General features: G+C 34.5%; 1 protein-coding gene across 6 annotated transcripts in view; it reads left to right on the top strand.

Moving 5' to 3' along the window:
* The window catches only part of LOC125053968, a 103,550-nt gene extending 87,878 nt beyond the window's left edge, over positions 1–15,672 (top strand). For 5 of the 6 annotated variants that reach the window (XM_047655606.1, XM_047655605.1, XM_047655609.1 and 2 more), the window contains 22 exons: positions 653–793; positions 1,980–2,132; positions 2,662–2,792; positions 3,448–3,522; positions 6,830–6,983; positions 7,074–7,235; positions 7,324–7,423; positions 7,492–7,630; positions 7,809–7,975; positions 8,139–8,218; positions 8,333–8,467; positions 8,611–8,715; positions 8,816–10,649; positions 10,755–10,854; positions 11,061–11,271; positions 11,437–11,828; positions 11,995–12,179; positions 12,409–12,544; positions 12,620–12,738; positions 13,131–13,258; positions 13,427–13,591; positions 13,701–15,672. In XM_047655606.1, the coding sequence (XP_047511562.1) occupies positions 653–793; positions 1,980–2,132; positions 2,662–2,792; positions 3,448–3,522; positions 6,830–6,983; positions 7,074–7,235; positions 7,324–7,423; positions 7,492–7,630; positions 7,809–7,975; positions 8,139–8,218; positions 8,333–8,467; positions 8,611–8,715; positions 8,816–10,649; positions 10,755–10,854; positions 11,061–11,271; positions 11,437–11,828; positions 11,995–12,179; positions 12,409–12,544; positions 12,620–12,738; positions 13,131–13,258; positions 13,427–13,591; positions 13,701–13,829 (4,941 nt within the window). In that variant the 3' untranslated portion in view covers positions 13,830–15,672. The remainder of the gene's footprint in view (positions 1–652; positions 794–1,979; positions 2,133–2,661; positions 2,793–3,447; positions 3,523–6,829; positions 6,984–7,073; positions 7,236–7,323; positions 7,424–7,491; positions 7,631–7,808; positions 7,976–8,138; positions 8,219–8,332; positions 8,468–8,610; positions 8,716–8,815; positions 10,650–10,754; positions 10,855–11,060; positions 11,272–11,436; positions 11,829–11,994; positions 12,180–12,408; positions 12,545–12,619; positions 12,739–13,130; positions 13,259–13,426; positions 13,592–13,700) is intronic. The other variant, XM_047655607.1, reaches the window with a different exon arrangement.

Raw genomic sequence — 15,672 nt, 5'->3', positions numbered from 1 at the left:
TAGAACAAGATATAAATACAATTTATTTGAATAAAACACTATTTTGACCGGATTGAAGTTATGTATTATTATAAATTTACAACTATTTAACATAATTTTAAATTTATCCGACGTTTCGCGTGCTTTACAGCGTGCGTGGTCACCGTGTATAATAATACATAACTTCAATCCGGTCAAAATAGTGTTTTATTCAAATGAACATAAGTTATGTTAATCAAAGACAATACTAAATACAATTTATGTATATATACAGTAATACATTGTGCAATATAGGGTATTAACATGGCACAATAAAAGTATATATAACTTTCAAGTGAATAAGAGTCTTTCGTGAATCGTTAGATTGTACTGCATGTAGCGGCACACTCGATCCGGCTACAAAAGTCTCAACGAGCTCTCAACAAACAAACAAACTTGAAGCCTGATGTTAATTACTTAATTATCTCCGAGTGCACGATTAATTAACTGAGCGAGGCTCAAAATGATACTATTTTAACTATTCAATATATTTTAATGTTTAATTAACTCTTTGATTAATGAACTACAGTACCTCACCTGACATAATTTAGTTTGTATCTAATACTTATATACTATATGCTATTATAATATGTTTAGAAGAAGCTAGTCAATAAGTGTTATTATCGTGTTGCAGGTGTACGACTCAAAGAAGCTAGCAAAGCACTACCTGTCATCCCGACCGTTCCTTCTGGATCTGGCGGCGCTGACGCCCTTGGATCTGCTGCAACTTCGCATCGGCATTAATCCTATCATACGATTTCCCAGGTTTCTCAAGGTACAACTTTAATTCTAAGGTTTGTGCGTCTGTGGTCTTGATGATTAAAGTAGAAATGGTTCACCTCCAGTAAGAATGGTCCATCCAAAATAACATTTCTAATTAATCATTGTTTTTATTTTTTGGTGCTTTTTTAATACTCTCTTAATAATTCGTCAAAAATGTTTTTTTTTTTTAATTTTAAGATATACAATTTTAATGTAGATTACAATTGTTTGTTAAGGAGGATCGAAACGGATAATAAATGTTTGTATATAGATTTTTCCTCGTGAAGCCTTGGTAATAAAAGCCACAATTTCGTCAAGTGCCTCCACGTATCAACGAGTATCGCTACATAAGCTGCTCCTAATATATCTTCCTTGATATAACCATCTATTACGCGGTCACAGGACTTACTAGAACAGTAGGAAGGATATTTAATTGGGCGTTTTACTTCGCTTTATTTAGGGAAAATTTTCCTTTATGTTCCTAAACAATATCTCGTCAGTATATACATGTCCATAATTTAAAATATAGGCATATCCTAGAACATGGCTAAGTATGAGAATAGCAAGAAGCTCCTAAATAGAAATTGTGTTTGACACCATTTGGGAATTATTTTTGAGTAACAAGAATGTGGTATCTATACTTTAGGCGCCTACTGTGTAAAATGAGTAACCTGTGCCGTGAAGGGTCGATTAAAGGGCGCGCGTAACTCAGGCTGTCACTCTGCTGAAGCGATGTCCTCGATTTGTCCATTAGGCCTTCTGTACCCTCTAAATAATACACCTCTCTCTACATTTTAAGGAATACTTTTCATCATGCTGAATATAGCTGATCCTCTGATGACCGCTATGTTTTTTTAGACAATAGTAAACCTAAGTTTATTATATTTATTTATAATGGAACCATAAACAATAATTAACAAACCTCAATAGGTATGTAGTCTATTGAGAGAGAGAAAATAAAACAGTAAATTAAGTTAGCCTACATTTTCCCGTAATACTTGTTATAAACTGAGGTAGGTATTTCTTGAATGAATTTGATTCTGCAAATATAATCATTTAAATACATACACAAACCTATAATGATTTTTAACCTCTATTTCTAGTGTCTAAGCCGAGAATCTGTGTGTGAAAATTAATTAAGAGACCTCTAATATGTGGGTTGTTGTTTGCATTGTAAATAATAAAGGTATGTTTTCCAGGTGTACCGAGCTGTAAGCTGCTACTACATAGTTGAGTCTCGAACGGTGTACCCCAACTTCTGGCGCGTCATTAACCTCATCCACATCCTGCTCATCCTGGCACACTGGTTTGGTTGCTTCTACTTCCTGCTCTCCGAGGCTGAAGGCTTTCAGGTGACTCAACGAACTCATCACAAAGTTTAAACAGGGATAGCAACTGTCTGTTGGTAATATTACATGAATTTATCCTTAATCTCTCAATATCTTAGGAAAGGTTTTAGTCTGCCTCTGAAAACATTATACCTGTTGTATAATTTGATTAAAAATATGGTTCAAATATAAAAATCATTGTTTTGGTGGAAGACAATCAAGAAGACAAGTGCAGAGCAACTCCGAAGATGAAAGCATCACAAGTGTCATAAAAAACTTTTTTCATTACCAGTGAAAAGTTTTCGTACAGCTATCGTAAAGTTCTTAATGAATGTAGAAGTTAGTGATCTGTTTAGTCGGAATTCCAGAAACTTCGCTTTAATTGACTTTATTATTGGTATTCATCTCCTTCCAGGCTAAAAACTTCTTCTTCGCAAGAACTTAATATTTATTGAATTATCGACAAATAACGCCATCGACCTAATTCCGTTAGTCAATTTTAATATTTCATTAAATTAGAAAAGCCTAAATTAACGAATTAAACAATTTTCAGGGTGACTGGGCGTACCCGCACCGACCCGGTGACTATGCGACTCTTACCCGGAAGTACCTGGGCTCTCTCTACTGGTCCACACTCACCCTTACAACTATCGGAGACTTGCCCACACCCGAAACTAATGCTGAGTGAGTACTTTTGTAACATGTGTCTGTGAAAACCTTGATCGGCAACCAAAACATTCCAAAGTTATAGTAAAAATATTTAATAGTGAGTCTCCTTCTGTGTTTCATAAGATTTATCTCAAATCAATATTTCAAGAGCTCCGTTTAAATAATGTAAATTAACTTACTTTGAGTTAGTTATTACTCGTGGGTCGTTTCATGTAGCCGTAAAAAGTCTGCGGCGTAATATCCGCTCGGAAAGATATATTTAAAGAAATAATAGGTTTTTTTTTTAATTTTCATATAGTACTTGAATTATGAAAGTCTAATTTTTGCTTACTTTTATTGTTAGCAAGTGTCGAGGAAGTAATAGACGACGTTATTACTAACAAAGAAGTTGGGTTGTTATGCTTCTGTTTGTATCTAAAATAACTTTCATTTTAGTATCTAATACTTGTGGCATGTTAAGCTTAACTCTAACTAAACCATACAATACTGCTGTTAAAGACAAATGGCAGAGTTGATAAACATGTGATTAATAATTATTATTATTTACTCAACTAATTGCTGCCTTACTGGGCCAGTCATAATTGTTAAACTAGGCCTAGGTCCTAACCTAAGTGAATTGTCAGAGCGGAGGTAACGTTAACCACTCACAAGTACTAAACTGTTATACCAGCGCGCTCGGACGCCCCAAATTTCTGCCACGCAGGGGACTCAAGTCCCGACTTCTGCAGTTCAGGTCTAACCGAGGGTATGTGGCTGCCCCTTGATTGGTCAGATTACTGTTTTGATGTCGCGGCTCTATATTACTTATATTATTTGTTTACATATACATATATTGTATGTACCTAGATGTAATGAGGGAAATTACGATAAACCAAAATCGTTTAATAAGTCTTAAATTAAATAGATGAAAAACTAAATAATATATTTAGAAAATTAAGATGGCTAAACTAAAAACATAGAGTTTCTGTTTACATTTAAAAATGCGGGTTCTCGGAAAGGGCCACGAGTAGATAAATCTGTCCTGAGGTCATTAAGCAGGGTCACCGGCCAGGGATCGGGTCATAAATTAAGCGAGCCACTATTGTCTGTGAGTTATTGCGGCTGCCATTAAATTGCCGATCGTTAGGGTTCGTCATATTTATACTTGGCCAATACTTCTTGACCATTTCATTTACAGGAAATAGAACATAGCAGCTTTAATATTCGACTTTGCATTAATTTGAAAATAGAACCTCAATAGTTCGTATTTCGATGAAGTGATTATATTTCGATGATTATATCGTATTTCGATGATTTCATTAAATTATATAGCAGTTCAACTAGGAAAAGATATTTATTCACTACATTATTTAGACTTAGTGAAGCGGTCAAATTAATTTTAAGCGATTAAATGCGACGCTCAATTCAATATTACTGATCCGATTCAATCTTTTAAAGTGATTGGTATTTTATTTGACAAACGAACTGAATTAATCACTCGAATAATATAAACAGTTATCCTATTATACAAATTTTACGATTGCTTTAGTTTAATTTCCATGTCATTAATTTTTATGAACAAATCGATTATAAGTATAAGCTTAAAGCTGAGTAAAAGGAAGTTTTAAACAAACAAATTGGCTGCAAGATGGAATTCCAATAGTTCAAGAGTTACCATATATCAATGCCAACGTTAAACGGTTAAAAGAACAAACAAGCTTTCTTAATAAGCTTTTAATCAATTAAGTTCCATCCCGTTTTCGGTAAGTCTGTATAATCTCCAGTATCTAATGTAAGGTTCATTTAGAATTAACTCTTCTGAAGTGAGAGAATAACGATTATGTTAACTGGCAGAGCCATTATCATTATACCTACTCTTTCTACTTTGAACTATTATCTATTTTATCGAAATACAGTAAAGGCGGAAACATACTACCAAAACGCGACGCCACACCACGCCATCCGACGCATGTCAGTACTTATCAATCCCATATATTTAATATGGTCAGATGCACATAGACAACACGCCATGTGATCACACGCTGTAACATCCAATCGATTTGGATCGGCGTGTTGTGGATGTTGTGATGATGACGTCATGCGTCAATGCTTTCGAGTTTTTGACACGAATGTCAATTTATATACTTAGATATTTTTGGATTTATTTGGCGAAATGAACGACGAACAATTAATTGAGTTGGTGAAACAATATTCTGTTTTATATGACATGAGATTACCTCAATACAAGGACAAAAACAGGGAGTTAGGATGTTGTTAGTTAATACAAATAACCTGCTAATCAATTCAGTTTATTAGAAAAATACAGGGTTGGCCAGAAAGATTTGCGAATTTGAAAAAAAACTAAAAAAAAAACTAAATACAATACACAAATTTTTTTATTTCAATTAAAATAGACATCTGGGAATTTTATTTCTTAAAAATAACATCATCCAGGTGTGCACCATTACGCTGCAAACATTCCTCGAATCTGAACCTCAAATTGGTAAAAACTTGCTGGCACAAGGCTTTGCGCGGAAATTAATCAGCTAAATGACTTCTGAATTTGCAAGCGTGTCGTGGTGTCGCGTGTTGGTAATGTGCACGATGGACGTCGGGTGTCGACACGACACGTCGCGTCGCGTTTTAGTAGTATGTTTCCGCCTTAAGTACGCGCCTTCTATGTCTCGTATATATAGATTTGAATCGATCCCTTTTTATGTCATAGGGCAGAACGCCTAGTCACTAATGAAATCCTATACGATCGAAGAGGACGAATATAAACTTATTAAAATTCCCATCTCTACAAACCCGCACAACGCGAGGTTGATAAATTTCATACCAAACTCAATACAGTAAAGTTAAATTCGTTTCGTAACTCAAATTAGTTGAAGCTGTAATGAGGACGGGGATTTGACATGGATCTGGGAGAATCTGTCAGTTATTAATAAGTTTATGTGAAGAGTTTTAATCCAGGTAAATTGGATTGAAACGCTTAGTGTTTATATTGGAGAGTGATTTAGTTATCGTTAGTAAAACGTTTGTACAAATGGTTCATTGCGTCTTGATGTTTGGAGCTAGGTATACCTAAGTATATTGATTTAAATGTATATATAATATGTGTTAAAAAGAGAGATTATCCCGAACGGGTTGCGTTTACGTAGGTGGCTACTAGCTGTTTTTACACGGATTGTGTTCATTTTATATTTTATGTATTTATATGTACGAACTACTAACCGAACATATTACAAGTGGTTTGATAAATATTCGTTAGTAAACTATGATATATTTTGATATAATGTTACGTAATCTGATCAATCACTGGTATTAGTTAAGTAACTCTAATAAATTATTTTCTAATATAAATTACCCAATACATTTATGCGCACAATGGCTGTTCATACATTATCATCTACTACATTTTATGCAATATTATAATCAACTACATGGAATTATAATTTTATGATTTGGAATACGTTGTCGCAGTGTGAACTGCGGCAATAAGAATAAAATTCTTCTAATTACAAGAGGTTAAAGTAATAAAAAATAAAAATATCTCCGCCGGTCTGTCCTAGAGACTAAAAATATATAAAGTATGCAATATTGCCATATAAACTTTGGATTAAATTAACAGCCATTGTCATGCACACAATAAAAATGGCGGCGGCAGAAATTTGGAGGCTGTTCGCTTCGCAGCGATAAAGTATGGGTGCGGCGATTGATGTCAATAGTTCGTCCCTAATCGAATCTTTTGTTATTTCTTTTTATTGCTCATCAAAGTCAGAAAGTTTTCGAACAGCCTTCATAGAATCTAACCGCCATTTTATTATCGCTTCCGGCCACGCCTGTTTGTTTGTGACTTGTAACTGTTCGAAAACTTTGCACCGCTTACTTGTTGTGTTGCATGGCTGTCATCAACGACTCGTAGCTGTTACATTTAGTGCTATTTTATTCTTACAATAACTTTAATTATAGAATATGGGGCCAAAATACGTGTCAAATTCATATTATTCTACAATTCAGAGGCATTTTTTTAATAATTCATCTTGAAATAACAATTTTTTGTTAATTTTCAGATATGTGTTCACAATAGTGAGCTACTTGATTGGTGTATTTATATTCGCAACCATAGTGGGCCAAGTTGGCAATGTCATTACAAACAGAAATGCGAACAGGCTCGAGTTTGAGAGGCTTCTCGATGGAGCCAAGACATACATGAGACATCATAAGGTACATTTTGCTATGAAAATTATTTTATTAAAACAGTTTATAACTTACATAATACATATACATACGTTTTTTGCAATTGGTATGCTCTAGGTTCCGGGTGGCATGAAGCGTCGTGTGCTCCGTTGGTATGACTACTCGTGGTCCAGGGGTCGCATCCAGGGTGGAGGTGACATCAACACAGCTTTAGGTCTGCTTCCCGATAAGCTAAAGACTGAGCTCGCACTTCACGTCAATCTTAGCGTGCTGAAAAAGGTAACAGCTTTCCTTAGAGCAGGATTTTGGCTTAGGTTAGGTAGGTTATTGTAAACATAACATACACATTTGTTTATAAAAATTTCAGGTAACAATATTTCAAGAGTGTCAGCCGGAGTTTCTTCATGATTTGGTTTTAAAAATGAAAGCTTATATTTTCACACCCGGAGACTCTATTTGTAGAAAAGGTACGGAAAAGCCGAAGTTAAAAAATAACATGATTAATTAGGATTTTATAAAACTCGGTGTTTTTCAGGTGAAGTAGCACGGGAGATGTTTATCATAGCTGATGGGATCCTGGAAGTGATTTCGGAAACAGGCCGCGTTCTTACCACCATGAAAGCCGGAGATTTCTTTGGGGAAATCGGTATTCTAAATCTCGACGGTTTAAATAAGTGAGTTTCGCATTGTATTGGATATCGTTTCAGATAATAATTCGATTTTGATCTCAACTATTTTATACATTATTCGTCGTAAGAAGCAAGTAATAGGCATATCTATGTAGTATATTATTCGATTTAAGATCAACTCTTTGTAATTAAGTTTTTAGTTTGTTTCTTTTTTCTATTTTAGGCGTACCGCAGACGTACGGTCTGTGGGTTACTCTGAGTTGTTTTCCTTGTCTCGCGAAGACGTCCTTGCAGCCATGAAGGACTACCCAGAGGCGCAGGATATCTTGCAGACACTCGGCAGGAAGAGACTTCAAGAGGCCAAGAGCATGGCGCGGCAGAAGCCCAAGAGTTAGTACTACAATGTTATGTTACTGTCATCATTGAAAGGAATTTATTTACAGAGATTTAAAAATGGCGTTTAAGTTATATATTTATGATATTTATATTTTATACATGTATTTATATAAAATAAGAAATATAATAATAGTCCTTCTATATTATTACTTTCCAGACGAAGTTAGTCCCGACAAGACGGGAGGCGACGATAGCACTTCAAAGCGAATCGTCCATAAGCTGCGTACCGATGTCAAAGTAAGTTTTTCTTGCGTTTAGGTTATTTCAAACGGAAAACATTAATATATTTTCGTTTAACTTAAAATAGTTTGCCAATATTATAACGATCACTTATTTTCTATTTGTAATAAGGGTATCCGCAACGCAATCCGCCGATCGCGCGGTGGAAGGCGATCGGGCGAAACCTTAGAGATGCGAGCCATGTCCGACCCCAAAGTACTCCGCCGCATGCCTCGCGTGCACAGCGACGACTCACAGCACCAAGAGGTATAAAACGAACGAATAATAATATTTCATCAAAAGTATTTTTATTTCATATGATGTGCCATGTCCAGGTACCTTCAGCTAAACTCATCACGCATCGAATGCTCACTCGATATGATGTTTTACGCAACGCAACCACTTTTCAGGAACAGGCTGGTGATTCTGCGCATAAAGAGACTGAAAAAACAGTATCTCCTCTCGGAGCGGGTTTACCTCTGCTTTCACGATTAAAACTCCTTAAGGAAAAACAGGTTGGTTTATTTTAAGAGTACATTATGCCAATAATCAATGACTGAAACCGTCTGACAATTACCTTAAAAAAAATATTTTATGCTTTTACTAATTTTTAAGGATCGAGAGGAGAAAGTGGCAAAGCAGTGGCATCTAACAGCATCAGTAGTGTCGCCTCCGCCCCCGCAACCGACTCCATCCACTAGTTCCGCTCTCGACGCGGAACCGGAAGTCATCGGTGCTGGCCTTCCTCTTATACAAAGATTACTTCTTCTAAAAGCTAAAGAAGAGAGAGAAAAAAATCAACTTACACCTACGTTGAGTAACCAGCCCTCAAGCTCTGACACCATTAGCCCCAATTCTCTGAAGAGCCCCTTAAGTCCAACGATCAAAACCTTAAGCCCGTTTCGAAAAGGCTCAGAATCAAGCTCACCTGGCAAATTTTCAAATTCAAGGAAAAATTCTTCGGGGTCCAGTGACGGAGCTTCCAAACCAAAAGTCAGTTTTAGGAATAAAATACTGCAAGTACAGAGTGACGGCACTGCTGTATGTCAACCGCTTAGTAAAGAAATTACCGAAAAACCGGCTGCAGTCGTTGAACCTACCCCTAAAACAGAAAGTAGTTTAATTTCAATTCCACATTCAGTAGTCAGTAAAATAAAATCACCAGCTAAAGTGGTAGGTTCGACATTCCGAGATAAGTTAAGATTATTGCAAAATGGATCAAATAAAGACATCGATAGAAATAAATTGCCCTTACCTGATAAAAGTTCAGTTGATGTTACTCTGGTTCAGAAAAAGGATAGTCAAGAGGAAAGTAAAACTAAGAAACCTTGGAGTAAATTAAAGAAAGCTGCAATATTAGGCGAATCTAAAAGCTATAGTAAGAGTAGTTTAGACCAAATTAATAGTGACACATCCAAACAATGTGCAAATGAGAGGAAAATTGAAAGTGGAAATTTGAGTAGTCATACGCCTGTAATTAACACGGCAGAGCTTGTCAAAATAGATAATAATAACGTAGAGATTAATAGAGACTGCATTAATAGTAGTAAGCCTAAATTATGTGTTACAAGTTCTGAAGCCGATCAAGAAAAATCTTTAGATTTGTTAACTTCTTCCCCGAAGAAGACGGAGATAAAAGTCCATGAAGCAAAAAAAGTTATTACGATGGGAACAATTTTGTTGCCTAAGGTAAAAAAATATAAATCAATAGACGATCTATCCCCGGAGTATGGAGGACTCCCTTTTGTAAAAAAATTAAAAATATTAAACGAAAGGCAAAAATTAGCTGAATTAGAAAAAGTAGTTAAAATAAGAAGTTCTAGTTTAGATTGTGCAAGTTCTTCGGAAGACTTGCTTTCCGATACCCTAACTCGTAGTCATTCAGAAGGAAGCACAATGGACAAAAGAAAATACAAAAGAAAATCTTCTGATTCTATAGGCAGCCATGAGTCTAATGAGACGTTAGAGAGACGAACGTTAAAGTCTATCTTGAAAAAGTTGTCAGAAGACGTAACGCCTGCAGAGAGTCCACAAAGAGGCAAAGAATTACGAAAATTAATTCGAGCACCAACGTTGGAAGGTTATGCTGCAAGACATTCCAAATTTGCTAAAAGCGTGACTTTTCATCGTCATACGCTGCCTTCTCCACCAGGCAGTGCCTTGTCTGATATAGTAGACGATGTGTTCGAACTGCCAGAACCAAAGAAAGAGCCACCAATACAGACAGAATCATCCACTGATACTCCATTTTTGCAAAGTCAAATCGTAAAATCAAGTCCGGATGTAATTATACCACGTGAAGATTACAGCATAAATATTAAATCTGAGTATGAATTACAGCAAAATTTAGATTTTCAATCACTCCGGCCTGAAGATATAAAACTGCCTTCTGAAAAACCGAAAATCACATTAATATCAGCAGTTGCTAATCAAAGGAAACTTCTACGAGGTAATTAAAAATAATAAGTAAGCTCATAACGATACTTATGGCTATATAAGTATTGTTTTCTATTTAGTTAAATGTCATGTTATAAGTTATTTTTTGCTTCTGCAGCATCTTTAGAAGAACAAGAATACTTTGGAGAAGTATTGTTGGGCATCAAACAAGTTATTGAAGGGCATTTATACGAAGTGCAAGGAAAATTTCAAGAAAGGTTTGTCTTAGCTCTTTCATCTAGAACAATGGCTACGAATTTCATTTTATAACAGGTAACTCTTCCAGTTTAATATGATAAATATCATCATAGGTAAATATTTTAATATCAATTTATAATTTATATTTTTTATTTTACGTATAACGGCTAGAATATATAAAACTCAAAAAGAGAGTCTTATAATTAATTTCACGACTTTGTTACAGATTCGCTAGTTTAGAAAGTGAAGTAAGAAAACGAGACGAAATAATCTGTCAACTACAGAATAGAATTCAAGAATTAGAGAGACTAGGTTTGTCGGCCCCATTGTCTATGAAAACCAGTATTGAGCCCGGTCTTGAAGAAAATGGAAACATACCCAATCTCAATAATGATAGCTCAGCTAGTGAGGGGTCAGATGTTAATGAAGGTTTTATGGTAACTATGTGTCATCTTAGTAAAAACAGCAAAGAACTTATGACATAATAATTTGTCTGCATAGTTTTTTTTTATGAATAATACAGTGCTATTATAAATAATCTACTACTAAACTAGCTTTATAATTTTAGCAGGCATATATAAATTTAAGAACGGGTTTTTCAGAGAGGAGATTCTCTTGATACAGTATTTGCAACATCTCCGGGTGACGATGACAAGAACAAACCGCCTCTCAAATTAGCTCCGTCATCCAGTAAACACGTATCAAATGACGATTTGACTGAAGAAAAGTTAGCAGAACTAACTGGTGGGATTGAACTGTCGAAATTAACATATTCAGAATTACAAAGTTTAGCTGAATCGATATCAAGTAGAACTACTAAAGCTTGTTCCAAGAAAGAGACGTGGAGCGTCAGCAAGTCAAAGAGGCTGGACTTAAACCTAGATGGGAAAGCCGGGACTTATTCAAGGAAACGCGCAGCCAAAGTAAAACAAAGAAAATCGTGGGATCAATATCAGAGCGATCAGGAAACAGTGGAAATGCAGAATTTTACAAGGTGAATATATACAGGATCATATACTTAGGTACTTACATATGTAACAATAACCCATTTAGCTGTAAAAAACATTGGTTTTCACTGTTTCACATTGTTCACCAAAAACGTATAAAATATAAAATAATTAGAATTTTCGTACATAAAATTTAAAAAAAAATTGTTGTAGATCAATGTCGCCACAAATAACATCAGAAAATCGATCGTTACTAAGTCCCGAGCAGTCGAGTCTGAGGTCCAGTAGACGAGGAATGCCATTCCACTTTTTCGGATCCCATCTGGATAACACCAAATCTAAAATCAAGAAAACTCTTTCTGTAGATACTGGCATGCATCATACTGGAAGGAAAAAAAGTAATTATATTTTTTAATAGTTCAATGTTAAATTTTGTAGTTAAAATCTATTTAGAACTTAGTATTTCGTAAAAATATGTTGCACATATTTTTGGGTATGCGAACTACTAATAAGAAAAATAATATAAGCCCTATTAATTTCTATTTGTATGCCGAAAGGTAAAAACAGAATTTAACAATTCTGCAAAAATAACAGATATTATACAGTTGTATTTTATTATTTTTGCAGAACAAAGTCGGGACGAGCGCAAATTTAGCTTAGGATCATTTTTTGGGTCACGTCGGGGGAGCGGGTCACAACAAGAAAAATCGCACTGCAACGACGTAGTGCTGGATATCGGCAGCGATGCCAGTTGGAGCAACACGTAAGACATTTATATAAACTAACAAGATAGCAAATTATCATTTTCTTATATATATTTGTATTAAAACCATATCAGGACATCGACATCGTCCAGCGATTCAGAGTCCATTCCTCATACCCCAGTATTTGAAGAGTTCGTGGACAGCAAGCGATTTTGTCAAAGAGCGGGACATGGAAATAATTCTTCTGTTAGAGGTAGGTAACTTAGAATTATACCATTAAATCTCATTGACAAAAATAATCCTTGATAAACAAAGCGTAGAGGTATTTGTAAACTTCTCTATTAACCATTATCCTTAACGGGAGGCTTATCTCATCCTAAGTTAAATCGCCGCATTGAGATTTACGAATGCGTTGCTGGATATTATTTAAGAATTATTACGCTACGGTTATGAATAGTAGCAAATATGAATTACAAAAGAAGTATGGTCAGGAAAAAAAGTTACCATGATTTCGTGTTAGTAGTCTAAGTATTCTTAGACTACAAAATTAAGAGAGGAACTGATTCACCATTGCTTTTTCCGCTGACGGTGGAACATTTTGTTTTGATGTATTTTAATGATTGGAAAATCTAAAACATATTTCAGGTTTCTCTGGAAGTGGAGGAGACTGGGAGTTGATGATGCTGGCTGATGAGTTGGAGAGGCGAGAAAGGCGTGACGACGGTCGAGCTCTACTGCCTCCCTATCCATCTGCTCTACGGGACCTTGAGGAGGTGACTTTTTTTGTTGTATCCAATAGGACACACACAATAGTGCTGTCATCACGAACATTTATTTCATTAACATTTGTTTTAAAGAAGTTTTGGGTTTGTAGTGTACGTAATCCATATTATAGTATAATTTAAAATGTGTGATAAATAAAAATTGTGCTGTGTTTTTAGGAGTCTGACAGTCCACAACGCGAGGACAGCGCGGACGACGTGTCCAACCTAGAGGAGTCGTCCTCGAGTACGCAACTACTATCGCAGTCCCTCAGTGACCACCTCGAAACTTCCTTCACTGAACACAGAAGAATCCCGCACCGCCTCGGCTCGTTGGGAGACCAGGTAACCATAAAATTAAATGAAACTTCAGTCTTCAAAAACTGTAGGTTCAAATGAAAAAAAAATCCGATTACAAATAACGACAAAAAGTTTTAAGTAAAATACGTTTCAGCCGAGGACGGAGGCTTCCCGGATGATGGTCCGAGCATCGAGCCTCGACCCTGCCCCTCGCACCGCACCTCCTCCCCGCCGCGCCACCTCGCTTCGTAGCTGCAGCGACACTCATCGCAAACGGCTATGATCCGCGACCTTACTTTTACCCTTTTCACATACACTACTTACGTGATACATCCACCTCTGACTTTCAATAATGATTATTTAAACCAAAAAATATATCATAAGTTCTAGTCTTATATATAAATGGCCTTTTAAGCAACAACATAATATGTAGTATAAGTACCTGTGACAGAATACTGAGAAATATTTCATATTATCTATTGACTATTATTTCAAATATTAAATTCAATTCGCCAAATTAAATCGATAAAATTAATTAAGTATATGCGTTTAAGGAACATAGAAACGAACGAGAGAAAGCTAGTTAACCCAACCGTAATTATTTTTATTTAACAAAATAGTATAAATTAAATCAAGAAATAATAATGATGACTAAATGTTTATTTTTCCGAATATGTTGTATACCCTAATTAAAAGCTTATGTTTAGAAGTAGATCAAGTAATGCCATTTTTGATCAATACCTGCATCTCAAATTGTACAACCGAAAATAGAAAAAACAACTGTTATCTGCTTAATCATATACATAATCATAACAAACAACACTTTTAGAATTGTTAATATAAAAGTTAACAATTTAATATAATTAGTTGAACAACATTTTAAAACAAGCGTGTTTTTTTATAAGTGAACAGAAAAATTTCTGTAGATATAATGCGGTAGACCATTTTGTCCTTCGTCTGTTATATTATAACGCTATTACAGAATAAAGTCCAAAGCAGAACGTCCCAAATAATAGCTACCATTTTTATAAATGAATTTATACCATTAAAGTAGTTGTCAACGATTTTACTTTAAACTTAATCTTAATTATGTTTCACTGGAATTGCAAAATATGTAGCACAAGGGGTAAATAGCAAAACATAAACTTTAAAAGATATAAAAAAATAATATTAGAAAAATTGTTATTGTACATAATAATATTATAATATTAATAACTGGATTTGTATTAAACGAATTTTCCAAGTTCAAGCACAAGTGTTACTATTATATAATAAACATTCAAAAATAGGTAGCTAAGTGTCAACTGTTTGATATTGATGTGAATTACTCGTAGACCGTAGTATGTTTTAGTTGGATTTAAACACCATTAAATGCTGTTTAGTATCTTAAAATAAAATGAGTGAAAATTTGAATCGATATTTCCCTAAAATCGAACATATAATATATGTATATTGTATATACCTACGCATTTGTTATATTGTCATCTATCAAAGGTTTAAAAGATTTTTAATTTATTATCAAGATAATTCGTTTTAGATATAGAACTCTATAATATAACATTATGTGCCAATAATGCAATGTGTAGATTGGTAAAATAATTTAATTAAGGATGTAAATTGTGAATAATTATTAAATATGTACCCTACATAACCCATTTTGTAAGACCGATTAGTACCGTAATGTAGGTATTCCTATTTGTGTACACCACACGAGACATTGATATTATGTATAATTCTAAAAAATTAAAACAAATAATTTAATAAATAATAGGTATGAATTTTTTTTTTAAACAATAGGTACTCATATCGTATCACAAATTACATTACTAATTGAATACTTTTTTGATCGCCGTTTCGTTATTATATTTATATTATATGTATTTCCAAACTGTAATATTTTTTATCCATCAAAAGTAATATGACTAATTATAGCAATAAACTGAAATATTTCTTGTGCAGTAACCAACTTTTCCTTTAGTTATTTGTTACGTTCATAATAATAATTAGTAATAATAATTTCTGTTAATTTTAGAAAGAAATCGGATGTAAGGAAATTTAATTTAATATACTTACTTATAATAGAGATTAGATATACGTAAATGAAAGGAAGAAATAAAAGATATTAA

The sequence above is a fragment of the Pieris napi genome, chromosome 11 (genome assembly GCF_905475465.1).
Source record: "Pieris napi chromosome 11, ilPieNapi1.2, whole genome shotgun sequence".
Lineage (NCBI taxonomy): Eukaryota > Metazoa > Arthropoda > Insecta > Lepidoptera > Pieridae > Pieris > Pieris napi.
Note: the sequence above shows the minus strand (reverse complement) of the source record. Positions and strands in the feature narration are given on the sequence as shown.